The sequence below is a fragment of the Equus quagga genome, chromosome 2 (genome assembly GCF_021613505.1).
Source record: "Equus quagga isolate Etosha38 chromosome 2, UCLA_HA_Equagga_1.0, whole genome shotgun sequence".
NCBI classification, from domain to species: Eukaryota; Metazoa; Chordata; class Mammalia; order Perissodactyla; family Equidae; genus Equus; species Equus quagga.
In genome coordinates, this window is record NC_060268.1 from 102,033,849 (window position 1) to 102,047,628 (window position 13,780).

At 60.3% G+C, this 13,780-nt stretch overlaps 1 protein-coding gene across 6 annotated transcripts in view; it reads left to right on the forward strand.

Annotated features, from left to right (window-relative positions):
• The window catches only part of LDB3 (LIM domain binding 3), a 60,248-nt gene that overhangs the window by 2,027 nt on the left and 44,441 nt on the right, over positions 1-13,780 (forward strand). For 4 of the 6 annotated variants that reach the window (XM_046655017.1, XM_046655020.1, XM_046655018.1 and 1 more), the window contains exons 3-4: positions 8,004-8,155; positions 8,701-8,776. In XM_046655017.1, coding sequence (XP_046510973.1) covers positions 8,004-8,155; positions 8,701-8,776 — 228 coding nt within the window. Of the gene's footprint in view, positions 1-8,003; positions 8,156-8,700; positions 8,777-10,118; positions 10,439-13,780 lie in introns of all 6 variants that reach the window. The other 2 variants (XM_046655016.1, XM_046655019.1) reach the window with 1 other exon arrangement.

Here is a 13,780-nt window from a genome sequence, read left to right on the forward strand (position 1 = left end):
TCACCCTCATGGGTCCTCTGGCCTCCCACACCTGGGATGGGGCCCAGATCCCCCGGCCCCACCATCCTCAAGGCCTCCTGCTGATGCTCCTGCCCCATCCTTGCAAATGGAAATTAGCCCCCCGGCTCAGTGGTACCCAGGATAGCCAATTACCTCACCCAGGGTCTATGCGCCACCTGGCCTCAGCCGGCCCAGGGCTTAAATTGCAGCACAGAGGCCTTAAGCTAGACAGCAGGAAGAATGTCCTCACTGCGGGGAGGGGGTGTATTGGGATGTGCTGGAGCCAGTGACTAGGGGGGAGCTTTTAAAAATAGAACCTGCAGCTCAGGCAGGGCATCGGGGGATGGGCATAATGGCCTCTCAGCTTCCTTCAGCCCCAAATTGCCAAGGCCATGGAGCAAGCTGGACTGGATGCTGGGGCCTCTGGATAAATTCCTCTGGTGGGCCGCCGATACCCTGGGCTCCGGCGTCCAGACTTAGTGCTGCTGGCCAGGCAGGCCCCGGGACACTCAGGGCTGTGGGATCTCCTTCTGGGGCCTTTAAGACCTTCTGCACCAGGAACTTCTCCCCCAGGGAGGATGCAGGGCCAGAGCTCTCTGGAGGAGCCCTACTCCTACCTCAGCCATGCCCCGCTTCCCACTGCGGGCCAGCGGATGCTCCAGCATCCTGGCCTGTGCCTTTGCAACAGGGCGGTCGTGGCATATAGCAGTGGGGGATGGGTGAGGGCAGAGCCTGCTCATTCTCCGCAGGGGCCGACACCCCCAGGGACATGCACAGCAGGCAGGCCTGGAATTACCATCACACTTCAGAGCTGGGCAAACTGAGGCTCGAGTTTGCTTGTGAGCTCCTGTGTCCTTGGTAACCCCTAACTCCCACGCCTGCCCCCTCACCCCTCTGGGTGGGGACTAGCAGAAAAGCACTGAGTGGGGCCTGGCCCTGTCAGCTGCAGGCATAGGCTACAGCCTCTCCTGTAAAAAGGCCAGCCACCTGCAGGCTGGGTGGTGGCTCCCGTACCCACCCCACCTGCTCACCGGCCCCACAGAATCACCCTTGGGGCAGCTGCAGCCCCTCCAGGCCTGCCTTTAGTGTGTCTCCCTCTGTGGGTCCTCAGAGAAGTGGGCTCAGGAGGGAGACCGGGAGGGTGGAGGGGAAATGCCTTTATTTATCCTGGACAGGTGCGGCAGGGCCTGCAACATGAGCTGCCCTCTCACCCCCACCCTGCCCCAACCCCAGCCCGTCCTCCAGGAAGTGGGGGAGGGGCTCCAAAGGCCAGCTCCCACGCCTGTTGGAGGGGCTAGGCCAGGGGCTGGGGCCACCGTCTGGGCCTTGCCCCCTGGTGCAGGTCTCGACCCTCTTTACTGAAGACGGATGTGCTTCTGTTCAACTCAGCTGCTCACAGCTGTGTCACCTTAGAAAAGTCAGTTCGCCTATTCAGCCTCGGTTTTCTCATCTGTACACTGGGGACAGGGCCTTCCCGACAGCACATGTGCGAGAGAGCTTTCTCACGCGCACTTAGGAGATATTGACACCTGTTCTTCCGCAGAGGCTGGTTGTGAGGATGGGGGAGCTGTGGGGCTGGGCCTGGACCCAGAGGGGGCCTGTGTCTCTGTCCCAAAGTCTCTACCCCTTAGGGCCTCACCCACCAGTGCAGAGGCCTCTGCCCCTGTGCTGTTTGTGGTTCCAGAGTTTATCGGACTCTCCTAGCCACCGGGGGGACGCAGAGGACAGAGGGTCCCTGGGGAGGAGGAGGGGGACAGCCCGCGGCTATTCTGGGGCGACCGTGCTGGAGATTCCTGGAATTTCGAGGCCATCGTGCTGTTTCTAGGGCAGCGCCTCGCAGTGCTGACAGGCCACGCTGTTTATAGCCACGCTGAAGGTCAGGCCAGCCTCCGGAGGGCCCCCCCGAACCAACGAATGGGGAGGATAACAGGACAGAGGCACACCGACAGGAAGACGTTCTTAGAGGTCCCTGGCCGGGCCCTCTCTCAGCACGCGTCCCCTCCATGGGGCTCAGAGCTGTACCTGATCCTGAGGGCCCTGAAGGGAGTGGGCATGAGGCTGGCTGGGTCCTGGGGCATGGACTCTCCAAGGCGCTGGGCCAGGACACAGGACAAGGGCAACCTCATGGGCAGCCCAGGACTCCTGGAGCTGCAGGCGCTGTGGGCCAACAGCAAGTGGGAGCAGAGCAGGGCTCCCTGAGTGACATCTGCTGGGCCGTGCTGGGGCAGCCCCTCTGGCAGGGAGATGTCTCCCCAGTTCCCTGTGTCTCCGTCCCTCGCTACGTGGTCCCCTCACATCTAGGGGCTGTCCATGATTGCAAAGGCCCCCACCCCAGGCCCTCCTATTCCCAAACACAGCTTCTCCACACCTTCGGAGCCAGATTCCGCCTCTGCTCAAGAACCATCCTAAGAGGCAGAAAGCCGACTTTGCCATGTCCCAGTGCTCTCTGGGGCCCAGAGAGAGTGACGTGCCCATGGGAGCATTCTACTGGTGACATCCAGGACACAGACAGAAATGTGGGCCTGCACAAGATGAGAAGAGAGAGACTCAGAAGGCCAGGGAAGGGTGTGGTCAGCTAGCGAGGGGACCAGTGACCCGTGGCTTTGGGCTTAGAGAGGTCACTGGTATGTGTGGAGTGCTGGTGAGCAAAGCCAGACAGCTGGGGTGTAGGAGGGGTGGGAGAGAGCAGGGGCAGGACCTGCTGGTCACCTCTTGGAGAAGCCTGGAGGGGAAGAAAAGGAGAGAAACATGACAGGAGCCGGTTGGAGCAGCTAAGACAAGGAGAGGGAGAGGCTTTTTTTTTAAAGACAATTTTTTTTAGAGCAGTTTTAGGTTCCCAGCAAAATTGAGTGGAGGGTACAGATTTCTAGAATGCCTCCTGCCCTTATGCGTCCGCAGCCTCTTTCACTACCATCATCCCCCATCAGGGTGGTACTTTGTTTCCACTGATGAACCTACACTGACACTTTATTACCACCCGGAGTCCATAGTTTATGTTAGAGTTCAGTCTTGATGTTGCATATTCTATGGCTTGGACCAACGTGTAATGACATGTGTCCACCGTTACTGTATCATACGGAGTATTTTTACTGCCCTAAAAACCCTCTGTGCAAAGAGACGCTTTTTGAGCATAGACAAGACTCTGGCTGGTTTATCGGCCGGGATGGGGTTGGGGAGTGGAGCCGTGGGGAGACAGAAGATTCCAGTGAGAGGCTGAGGGTTGGAGCAAGGCCCCGGGGGGGGCCAGATGGGACAGGAGTGGAGCAGGGCATGATAGTAATTTAATCCCACAATGTTAAATGCACTTAGGGCTCCACAGGAAATCCCCTGGGGTGGTCAGCCTGGGAGGGTTGGAAGGAGATGCTGGAAGTTGCACAGTCCATAGCATCTGCTACCTGCCATTGCCCCCATCCCCCGCCACACCTACCCTGGCAGATCTAGAAGGGAAGGAAGGTGGGGCCCGTCTGGTTTTTGAGCACAGGGAGTGATGGCTGGGAGCTTCTGTGGAGCCCGGCAGCCCCTTTGCTGCCGGGGAGCTGGGGAAATAGGAGCTGAGGGCATGGGTGAGTCCTGGCCGGCGCCTTGCTGCCCTGGGACCCTGGACAGAAGTCCTCTCCCCTCCAGCTGACGCTCTAGGGACAGACAGCAGGCTGGCTCAGGACTGGTCAGTTGGGGCTGGCCCCTGTCACCCATCCTCTGCCAGCTCTGGATCTTATTTCTGGTGGAGCCGGAGGATGTACCTCCTAGCCTTGGCCTCTCTGGCACCTCTGGGGGGAGGGGCCGGGGCAGCCCCTGTGCCTCCTCAGTTGGGAGCTTCCCTGAAACTTTCCGAGCTCTGCACTCTCCTCATGCAACACCCTATTTAATAAAGGGATCCTCACAGCAATCCCGGGAGAAGGGCACTGGTGCTGTCTTTACACGGAGGTCATGCAGCCGGGCCCTGTAACCTCGGGTCTGGCTCAGACCAGAGTCCGTGCTCTTTGCTGTGCTTCCTCCCCCCTACCCCACCCCCAGACACCCACACGTCACTGGAGCCACAGCTGCTCCTGGGCGCCAGCTATTCCTGTGCCCTCTCTGGGGTGCCCTAAATCACGGCCCAGCAAGAAGGAAGGACTCCTGGGGGCTGGGCGGCCATCTTGGCGCCAAACACCCAGAGCCCGTCCTAGGGAGCTTCTGAAACAGGCCCTCAGTCCTCGAGTTCTGCCCACGGGTGGGGTTCCAGTTGCGGGGGCTGGTGACTGCAGAAGCCTGAAAAGTGAAGTGGGAATGAAACAAAACGATCATTACAAAGAGTTTTCCCAATGCTCAAAAGGGGATAGAAAGACTTTAAGGAAAAAAAAAAATCCTCCAAGGATTTGGCCACTTTGCGTCCTTTCTGGGACAAGGAAGGGGGGCCTGTAGAGAGCCAGACAAGAGCGACATGGGTATAGCATGCCTGGATTCCCTCTTCATCAGCTGGGCTCTGGACCAGGGGATTCAAGGGGGGCCCCCATCCCTCTGTTGGGCAGGCTGGAGGGAGCGGATCTGACAGCCCTCAGGCCAGGCGGGGGTGACCTCCTTAGGGTCCCTTCTCTAAGGAGACCTGGGCAGAAGCAGAAGAGCACCCCTCTTCAAGAGGATTACAGCCTGAGAGGGCATGGGCCTGGCTCAGGGCAGCCAAAGGCCAGGCCAGCTGAGCGCTGACGGGCAGACACAGGTGCAGGAGCGGAGGCGCCAGGCGCAGGCGGGAGCCAGCTCGGCGGCTCCCCAGGAAGTTTGGATATTGACCCGGCCCAGGGCAGGCTGAGCTCTTCCCCAGGAACAAGGATCACCCCAGGCCATACCTGAGGATGAGGGAGAGCCAGGCCAGGGGAAAGCAGGAGAGCCAGCGGGGAGGACTGGGGTCAGCTCGCCCATGCCTAAGGGAGAAAGACGTCCCCAGGGCAGCTCCTCAGGGAGGACGTTCCAGAGGCCCCAGGGCCCTGCGGCTTGCCCTGGCTGATCTGGCCCAGCCTGTCTTGGATGTCATTCTGGTGTCCTTGCTCATACTGTCATCCATGATCTGGACACAACTCTGGTCCTGCCTGGCGGGCGTCACCTCTGCAGGCAATAGGCCCACCCTTCCACCTGTGTCAGCCCTGCCTGGGAGCTCCCTCTGCATGGGAGTGCCTTTCCTCCCTGGGTGGTGGAGAAGTGTCTTGGGGAGCCCTGGTGTGGGGGAGCCCTGGTGTGGGGCACCCTGGTATATGGCAGCTCAGGTGTGGGGCACCTTGGTGTGGAGGCACCTAGGTGTGGGGGCGCCCAGGTGTGGGTGAGCTCTGGTATGGGGCACCCAGGTGTGGGGGAGGCCAGGTATGGGGTGCCCAGGTGTGAGGGCGCCCAGTTGTGGGGGCACCCTGGCATGGGTGAGCCCTGGTGTGGGTGAGGCCTGGTGTGGGGGTGCCCTGGTGTGGGGCACCCTGGTGTGGGCGAGCCCTAGTGTGGGGGAGCCCAGGTGCAGGGGTGCACTGGTGTGGGGGTGCCCTGGTGTGGGGTGCTCTGGCGTGGGCAAGCCCTGGTGTGAGGAGCCCTGTGGGCAGTTCGCTAGGACAGCAGAGGCATTGCACACGTCCTCCTGAATGGAAGCACACCGGTCTGCCACTTTCTCTGGAATGCTTCAAAAATAAGATGGGTCAACGGCTGGAGAGAAGGATAGATGTGTGTTACGGCAAGCTGAGTGACACGCTGCCGTGGAGCCTCTGCAGTGGGTGTTTGAGTGTTCGCTGTGGAATTCTTTCTTGTTCTGTGTCTGAGGATGTCTGTACTAAATGTTGGGGATAGCATAGGCCCGAACCGGAGGCCAGAGGGGTAGTGAAACACGATTTTCTGTGGGACAGGCCTGCCGGCCAGCTGGGCTTGCCCTCGGGGGTCCCCTCTCAGGTTAGAAAGAGTTTTGTTTTTCTTGGTTGTTGTTTTTCATCCTTTGCTCAACTCCTTAAATCAAAGGAAGCAACACACTCCCGCCCTTAGCAGCGGCTCCCTACAGCCATGAATGCAGGGGTCAGGGCAATGTGTATTTTGAGAAGACCTGGGTAGTTCCAAGATGCCCCTACGGGCAGACGACGTGGCTTCCTGGCAATCCAAGGGTTTGCTTCTCTGCTGTTCCTGCCTCGTCTCAGCAGACTTAGGGACCAGGGGAGGCTGCTGTGGGCACAAGGTGGCCAGTGTTTAAGAAGTCCCTGGGGCTGAAATGACGGGTCAGTGGTGACTGGCGAGGGCTCCCCTGGTCTTGCTGTTATTCTCGGTTAGCACGTGCGGTTCCTGGCCCTCCTCTTGGAATGGGCTGCAGCCTGGTCACTGCACGGGCCCTGGTTTGGATGGGAGAGCCCTGCAAGGGGCCTAGCAGGAGGTTCCCATCCCTGTCTGGAAGCCCAGGGCCTGGCCAGAGGCCCACCCAGGCCTGGCATCCAGGGTATGGGACTGTCCCCAGGTCCTCTCCGGGCTCCTTCTAGGATGGTCCCTGGGCCTTGGCTAGAAAATGGCTTCTTCCAGAGTTAGGAGTGGGCCTTGTCTCTGGGGTATAGCCAGGAAGGTGACTGGGATGTGCCCAGAGAAGCCAGGAGGACTGGCTGGTGGACACGTTGAGAAGGAAAAGCCAAGACCCCCCTCCAGTCACAGCTTCGTGGGGGTGGCTCCCAGAAGCTCCTCCTTCCTGTGACATCACTGGGCGAGGCCTGCATGGCACTCTATGTGATGTCACGGGGGGATTCCACACAATGTCACGGGGGCCAGGTCATCAAGTCATTCTGTGTGATGTCAGCAGGAGGTGGGGGTTGCATGATATTCCATGTGATGTCACAGGGGGGTGGGGCCAGAGTCTCCATGACATTCCATGAGACATCTTTAAGGGTGGGGCTTTGTCACATTCCAGGTAACGTCACTAGGGGCCAGCCATCAAGCTATTTTAGGTGATGTCATTAGGCCCTCCAGAATTTTGCATTTCATGTGATGTCACTGCAGGGGGGCCCACCATGGCACTCAGTGTGCTATTACTGGGGGCTGGGTGTGCAGAATTTGGCACTGTGCATCACGTCATCGGGAGTGGAGTCTGAGCTATCATGACATCCCAAGTAATGTCCCTGAGAGTGTGGCTTTCCTGACATTGCATGGGCTACTCCCGGCATGGAGGATCCATGGCGTTCAGTGTGATCTCACTGGCACTGGGGCCCCCAGATTCTAACATTCTGTGATGTGATTAGGGTGCAGGGTTTGGGAACCGGCCCCAGGGAAAATCTGGAAGTATGAAGCCAAATACAGAGCACTGAGCTCGGCCCTATGTCACAGCCGACCTTGCTCCCCCAGCCCTCCGCACCCCTCCCTTGTAGCACTGGGCACTTCCCCCAGGATGCTTTGTGAGGGTGCCTCTGTCCTGCCTGCTGGCCTGGCGGTGTGTCTGTGGTGGTGCTGTCTTAGCTCCTGCGTATCCCCTCCCTCCCGGCGCCTCCTGCTCCATGGGTTTTTGGGGTGCAGGTGTTACAGCAAGCTAACTGGTGTAAGAGCCCCCAACTTAAGCACGTGACTTAAGCACAATGAAAGTTTATTTCTCACTCATGCAACATCCAATGTAGTGCTCCTTAATCATCTCTCCTCCAAGCAGGGACTCCAGGATCCAGGTCCCTTCCAGTTAGCGGCTTGGGTATCCTCCTTGGCTATCCAAGGCTGCATCCAGTGAGCCGACGAACAGAGAGAGTGCAGGATAGCAAGGATGGTTGGAGGGGCAGGCCTGGAAGTGGCATGCACTGCCTCCACCCACATTCCACCAGCCAGAGCTAGTCCTATGGCCACACTCAGGTACAAAGCACTAGGAAGCGTGGTGGCTGTGTGCCGGCAAGAGAAACCAGGCTTGGCGAGCGGCAGGCACTGGCCATGGGGAATGAGAGACAAAGGCAGGCATCTCCTGGATGATCCAGGCGACTTCCCTGAGGACTGCTCCATTCTCAGGCCCACCCTCCTCATGCTCACCCCCTCATCTGCCATCCTCTCAGATCACGCCGGGCAGCAAGGCCGCCCAGTCCCAGCTCAGCCAGGGTGACCTCGTGGTGGCCATTGACGGCGTCAACACAGACACCATGACCCACCTGGAGGCCCAGAACAAGATCAAGTCTGCCAGCTACAACCTGAGCCTCACGCTGCAGAAGTAGGTGGGAGCTCTCCAGAGCAGGGGGGCGGCGGGTGTGTGGGCCTCAGGGGTCTGAGAGAGGGACCGGCCATCCAGCAGCAGTCACATGGGCCCAGCCCTGCACTACCAGACCTTGCAGGGCAGTGAGGACAGCCCTGGACCAGAGGAAGGACCAGGCCTGAGTTGTTGTCAAGCACCTGCCACATCCGTGCCTCACTTCCCAGAGGAGGCTCAGAGAGGGTGGAGGGTGGTCACGGGGCTGCCAGGGTGTGGGCAGCTGGGCCTGGAAGCCAGGGTCTTCCTGCTTCCTCTTTACCCAGGCAGCCTCCCAAGGACCTAGCAGAGGCCCATGGCTGCAAAGTGCTTGGGGGCCATGATTTCTCCATCCTGGTCAGGCCCAGTGCCTTCCTGGGGACACTGATGCCATGGAGTGGACAGTGGGCCTCGGGCCCTCTGACCTGCTCCCCAGCACTCATTGCTCTCCCCTCGCCTCCCCACCCAGGCAGGAGCTCCCAGCCCCAGGGGCAACTGTCTTCACTCGGTCCCACTTCTGGTTTCTCCAGGTCGAAGCGGCCTATTCCCATCTCCACAACAGCACCTCCGATCCAGTCCCCTCTGCCGGTGATCCCACACCAGAAGGTAGGTGCCACTGTCGGTGGCAGGCTCCACTCTCTGGGTGGTTCCTGGGGTGCAGTCCCCATCTGCCTGCCTGATCCTTGGCTGGCCCAACTGGGGCGAGGTGGCGGGGTCAGCCCTGCCCCAGCCCTGCCTCTGCCGCGGCTGACCCTGGGGAGGTGGGACAGGCCCTCGGGCAAGGGCGTCCAAGCCCCCATGAAGTGTTGAGCGTGGGGGACCCTGCCTGTGTGCTGGGCTGACGGGATACTGGCTTAGGCAGCTGTGTTCTTAGGAGGGGGCCGTCCTCCCAGCCAGGGGGGACAAGTGTCCCAAGGGCTCTGACCCTCATCCTCCTGAGGCACGGGGAGGGGAGTGACTGTGGCCTGAAATTTGGAGGCCCCAGCTTGAGCCAGTCACCCCAGGAGGACTCCCAGGCATGGAGGGGCCTGCTGGCCCTCCAGGTTCCTCCTCGGACATAGCATCTCTCCCTCTGGTTCCCATTTCACCTGCCATTTGCCCACCCCTGTAGCCCAAGCAGAAGTGCTGGTAGTGGCCGAGAGGCCGGCCCAGGGGGAAGGTGGAGCCCCGGCCCCTTCCCAGCTCCCTCCGGGCAGCTCATCCCCATATGCCCAAGGCATGCAAGGCCCACCCACCACTCCTGCAGGGGCCCACTCCCCACCTCTCCCTCATGACTTCATACTGACCCTGGTCTTTCCAGAGGGGCAGAGTGGGTGATGGGCAGGGTGGGGAGAGGGGAGAGGAAGAGGTTGACAGGGGATGGGGCTAGTGACAGATTGGGGAAGGGGGCAGAGGGCTGCTTGGGAGAAGCTGCAGAGAAAGGCTGAGGGAACCAAATGTCAGCCCCCTACTTCCTCAGTTTCCCCTCCCGCACCTCCATTCTGCCTGTCCACTGCCAGCCGGGGGAGGGGAGGGTCCCCTCTCATTGACCATGTGGGGGCATTTTAGTGTGGGGTTAGTAGAGCAAGAGCCTGGGCTATGCCCACCAGGTGCCCCTGCTCAGGGGAAGGGGGGACAGATGTAGGACAGAGGCGGTTCCCCCCACACCCTGAGACCCACAGCGCCCCCCTTCTCCAGCCCTGCAGGCAGGCTGGCTTGGCTTGGCTTTCTGTGTGGGGCTGTGCATTTTGTCCAAGCAGAGGCCAGCTGCGGGGCTGGAGCCGTGTGCCCACCCCGCTCTTCCTAATGAGGCCCTTCTGTTCCAGGGGCCGAGCTCTGGGCCATGGGGTGGCGGGCCGCAGGGTGCCGCACTGACCCCTCTGTCTCAGGTCCATGCAGAAGCGCTGGGATGCACGTGGCCTCTAACCGCTCTCTTCTCTCTCCCCGCATGGCGGCCACCCTGGGCCAGGACCCTGCTCTGGACACGAACGGCACCCCAGGCACCCCGGAGCTCAGGCCGACCGTTAGCTCCTCCTGCTCCCAGCCCTCCGTCTTCTCCCCACACACGGGGTTCTCTGCGCTCGGCCCTCCACGGGGCAGCCCGGGGGCCACGCCCGGCCTGGAGGGGGCCCTGGACTCGCTCAGCCCGACAGCAGCGCGGGGCTCGAGCCGGCCCAGGCAGTACAACAACCCCATTGGGCTGTACTCCGCACAGACCCTGAGGGAGATGGCTCAGACGTATCAGCTGAGCCTCCGAGGGAAGGCCTCGGGTGCTGCGCTCCCAGGAGGGTAGGTAACGGGCCCGCAGCTTCCACTCGTGTGCTGGGGCCACCTGGGTCCTCAGTGCTCAGGAGAGGCCTGGCCAGGTGGTCAGAGCGAGAAGCTGGACTCCATCTGGCCGGCCCCAATCCCAGGAGGCAGGGCAGGAGAAGGGCAACGAACGCAATGACCCTATTGACATTTGCCATGAAGCAGGTGCATCCTTGCTTTATACCACCCTGGGTGACGTGTCGGATTTTGCAGAAGGGGAAACTGAGGCTCAGAGAAGGTTTGGTTGATATCTAGCTGTCCAGCTACTAAGTGCTGAGCCAGGCCTGAATGCAAGAGACTCTGACCCACAAAACTATTAAACCAGGCCACCCTCCAGGACAGGACAAAGCCTGCTGTCTCCAGGAGCTCTAGGGCAGGGGACAAGCTGGTCCCTATACCTCTGGGAGCCATGAGGCAGAAGCAAGGAAGAATTAGATAGGTGGGAGGGCAAGTTGTCTAGGGCTGGGAGTGGTCTGGGAAGGCTGCCTGGAGGAGGAAGCACCGAGCTGGGTGCAGAGAGACTCAGCAATGATGTGAGGGAGGTGGACTTGCAGGACTGACCCTGGCTAGGGTGGGGCAGCAAGGAAGCAGGGCCCCGAGGAGAAAGGGACTGTGCAGGGGAACAGCAGCCCACCCCTCATCCCCCCCAATCTAGCTGGTGGGACTCTGCGAGAAGAGGAGTTAAAACAACCTGGAACTGGGGTGGGCACCATGGCGGGGCTGAGGGGAGGGAGCCCCCAAGTAGGGCACGTATTAGCTTCCAAGTCGTTCACACTTATCGCACTGTAACTCCTACCATGCACCATGCAGTCGGTATATTATCTGTGTGCTCCATCAGAGCAGGCTGAGTCAAGGCAACATGGCCCCATGGTTGGGGATTCAGGGCTCCTCCTGTGCACATGGACACGGACAGTCCATGTCTCAGGACTACTGGGCCGACTGAATGAGACAACACGTGCACAGTGCTGAGCTCTGTTCTGGCGCACTCGCTGCACGCTCCTGTCAGCGTTGCCCGAGTCTCACAGCTGGTACACCAAGGGGTCAGACTGACCCCGCCCATGCCCTTCCTCTGCTCTTGCCACGGGAGGTACCGGGCGCCGGCTCACTGTTCCCCTGGGGATCTCCGGCTTCCTCAGATCCCCCAGCTGATTCTGGGTCTTGAGCGAAGCTGGCCTTGGGCCCTCCACGGTCTGAGCCCCAGCGCCCTGGCTTCCCTGGACCATGGGGGCCGAGTCAGATAGCCCCGGGCTCTTTCCAGCAAGGAGCTTCTGCCAGAAAACTCAGGGAGGGGCAGAGTAGAAATGGCCTCCTTCTCCTGCCTCGGATGGGCTGGTAGCTCTTCCTGGGCCTCTTGGAACTGGCCCCTGGCAGGAAGGTCACCCCCTGGTGGACTGGGACCTCGCCGAGGCCCACTTGCTGTGGTGGTACCATCTCCCTTAACGGAGCCCTCAGTCTAGGGTGGCTAACAGTTCATAAGTGTTATCTAACACAACTCTCTCAGCAACTTCCGAGGTGGGCATCATTTCCCCCATTTTACAGCTGGAAATAGAAGGCCAGAGAGAGTGAGTAATTTTCCCAAAGTCACACAGCTAACCAGTGGCAGACAGGAATACACCTGGGGCGGCCTGACTCCTCCCTGGATGGAGATAGGGACCTACATACCTGCCCGGGGAAGTCAGGGGCCAGCCCCACGCCGACCTCCCACGACTTCCATGGTGCCCTCCGCTGGCACAGGGACTTCTCACAACCTGACAAGTGTTGAATTATTCTCTGGCACTCAGAGCAGCGGGTCCAACAGTTTCCTCTGGGCGATGGGCTAGGGAGGGAGCGTGCTGGTTGCTTCATCCACAGTGGAGGCTGATGCTGCAGTCCCCCTCCAGGCCAGCAAGGGGCAGCCTCTGATGTGCTGAGGCCACCACCTTCACTAAGTGTCTAGCTGCTCCCAGGTGACACGGTTGGCCACTGCTAATCCCTGTGCCCTTCTGTTGCACACGGAACCCATGTCTAGGGGATTCTGTTCAGTTTGCACACCCCATCTGTGCAGTGGGCAATACCATCTTGATTTTATGAGTGAGGAGATGGAGGGTGAGACAGTGGCAGTGCTAGGAAGAAAGGGTCAGGATTTGAACTCTGTCCTGTCTGGCTCCAAAAGGCAGCTCCTTCTGCTGCTCACTCTCTGGGCAGCCTGTATTCTCGCTGGAGGAATGGAGAGGAGCAGGGGGGTGTAGGACCAGCCAGGCCTGAGCATCCTCGTAGCTCTCTTCTCCTCATCCTCTCTGGGGCCGGCACTGAAGGGCCGTATCCCTCAGGTCACTAGGGGCAAGGGCCCCTGGGCAGGGCATACATCTTTGGGTCATCCTCCCCAAGACCGGGGCGCTCTCTGAGCTGTGTCTGCTGCAGGCATCTCAGCCTCCAGGTCCTCAGGTGGAAGCGAAGCAGAGGGCAGGAATCAATGACAAAGAAGGAGCCAGCTTCCCTGGGCAGGGAAGGCCAGAGGCCAACACTGCCCTCTGCGGGGGGCACAGCTGGTCAAGCAAAGCTGACTCTGCAGCTGTCAGCGCTGGCCAAAAATGGAGAAGGAACGGAAGATCCGTGCTGGCCCTTTCCTAATATAGCTCCACTTGCAGCTATTTTGAGCTGAGAGGACAGAGGGAATTTTATCAGCTCGGAGACGGGGGCCTGGGGCTGAGCAGAGGCTGCCTGGGGCTGGGGTTTGGCTTGGCTCCCCAGGGTCCTGGCCAAGGGATGACCAGACTCCCCCAGCCAGAGCCCACCATGGTCAGATCTGGGAAAGTGACAGAATGGGGGGCAGGAACGCCGCCACCTTCTGCATCCTTTCTCCTCCCATAGGTGCTGCTGGGGTCTGCCCCTGCAAGGAATTTGCATTTAACGAAACGTAAGGCAGGCAGTCCCTCCCCCAAGGAAATGATGCTCCAGGAGGCTCACTCTCAGATAAGAATGAGGGGTGGGGTCCTTCTTGTAGTGTCCAAGCTGAGCTGCCTTGGCTGGGGGCTTTCCTGCTATAAGCCTTGGCCCCACAGTTCCCCCAAGCCTCCCCACTCCTCCATCCTGCCTCATTGCCCCTCCACACGGCCTTTAAGGGCAGTCACTGGGGACTACACAGACCCCCTACCCCTGTGCCCCAGGAGGAGTGACCAGGGCTGCCTGCCCCTCCTTTGGGAGGGAGAGCAGATCCCAGGGGCTGTAGGGAACCCCGCTGCACACACCTCCCTGAACGACTGCAATTCCTGCTTAATGAGCAGACCCCCCGGAACTGCCCCCCATTAAACAAGGATTAGTCCAGAGCTGCTGTCGGGCCAG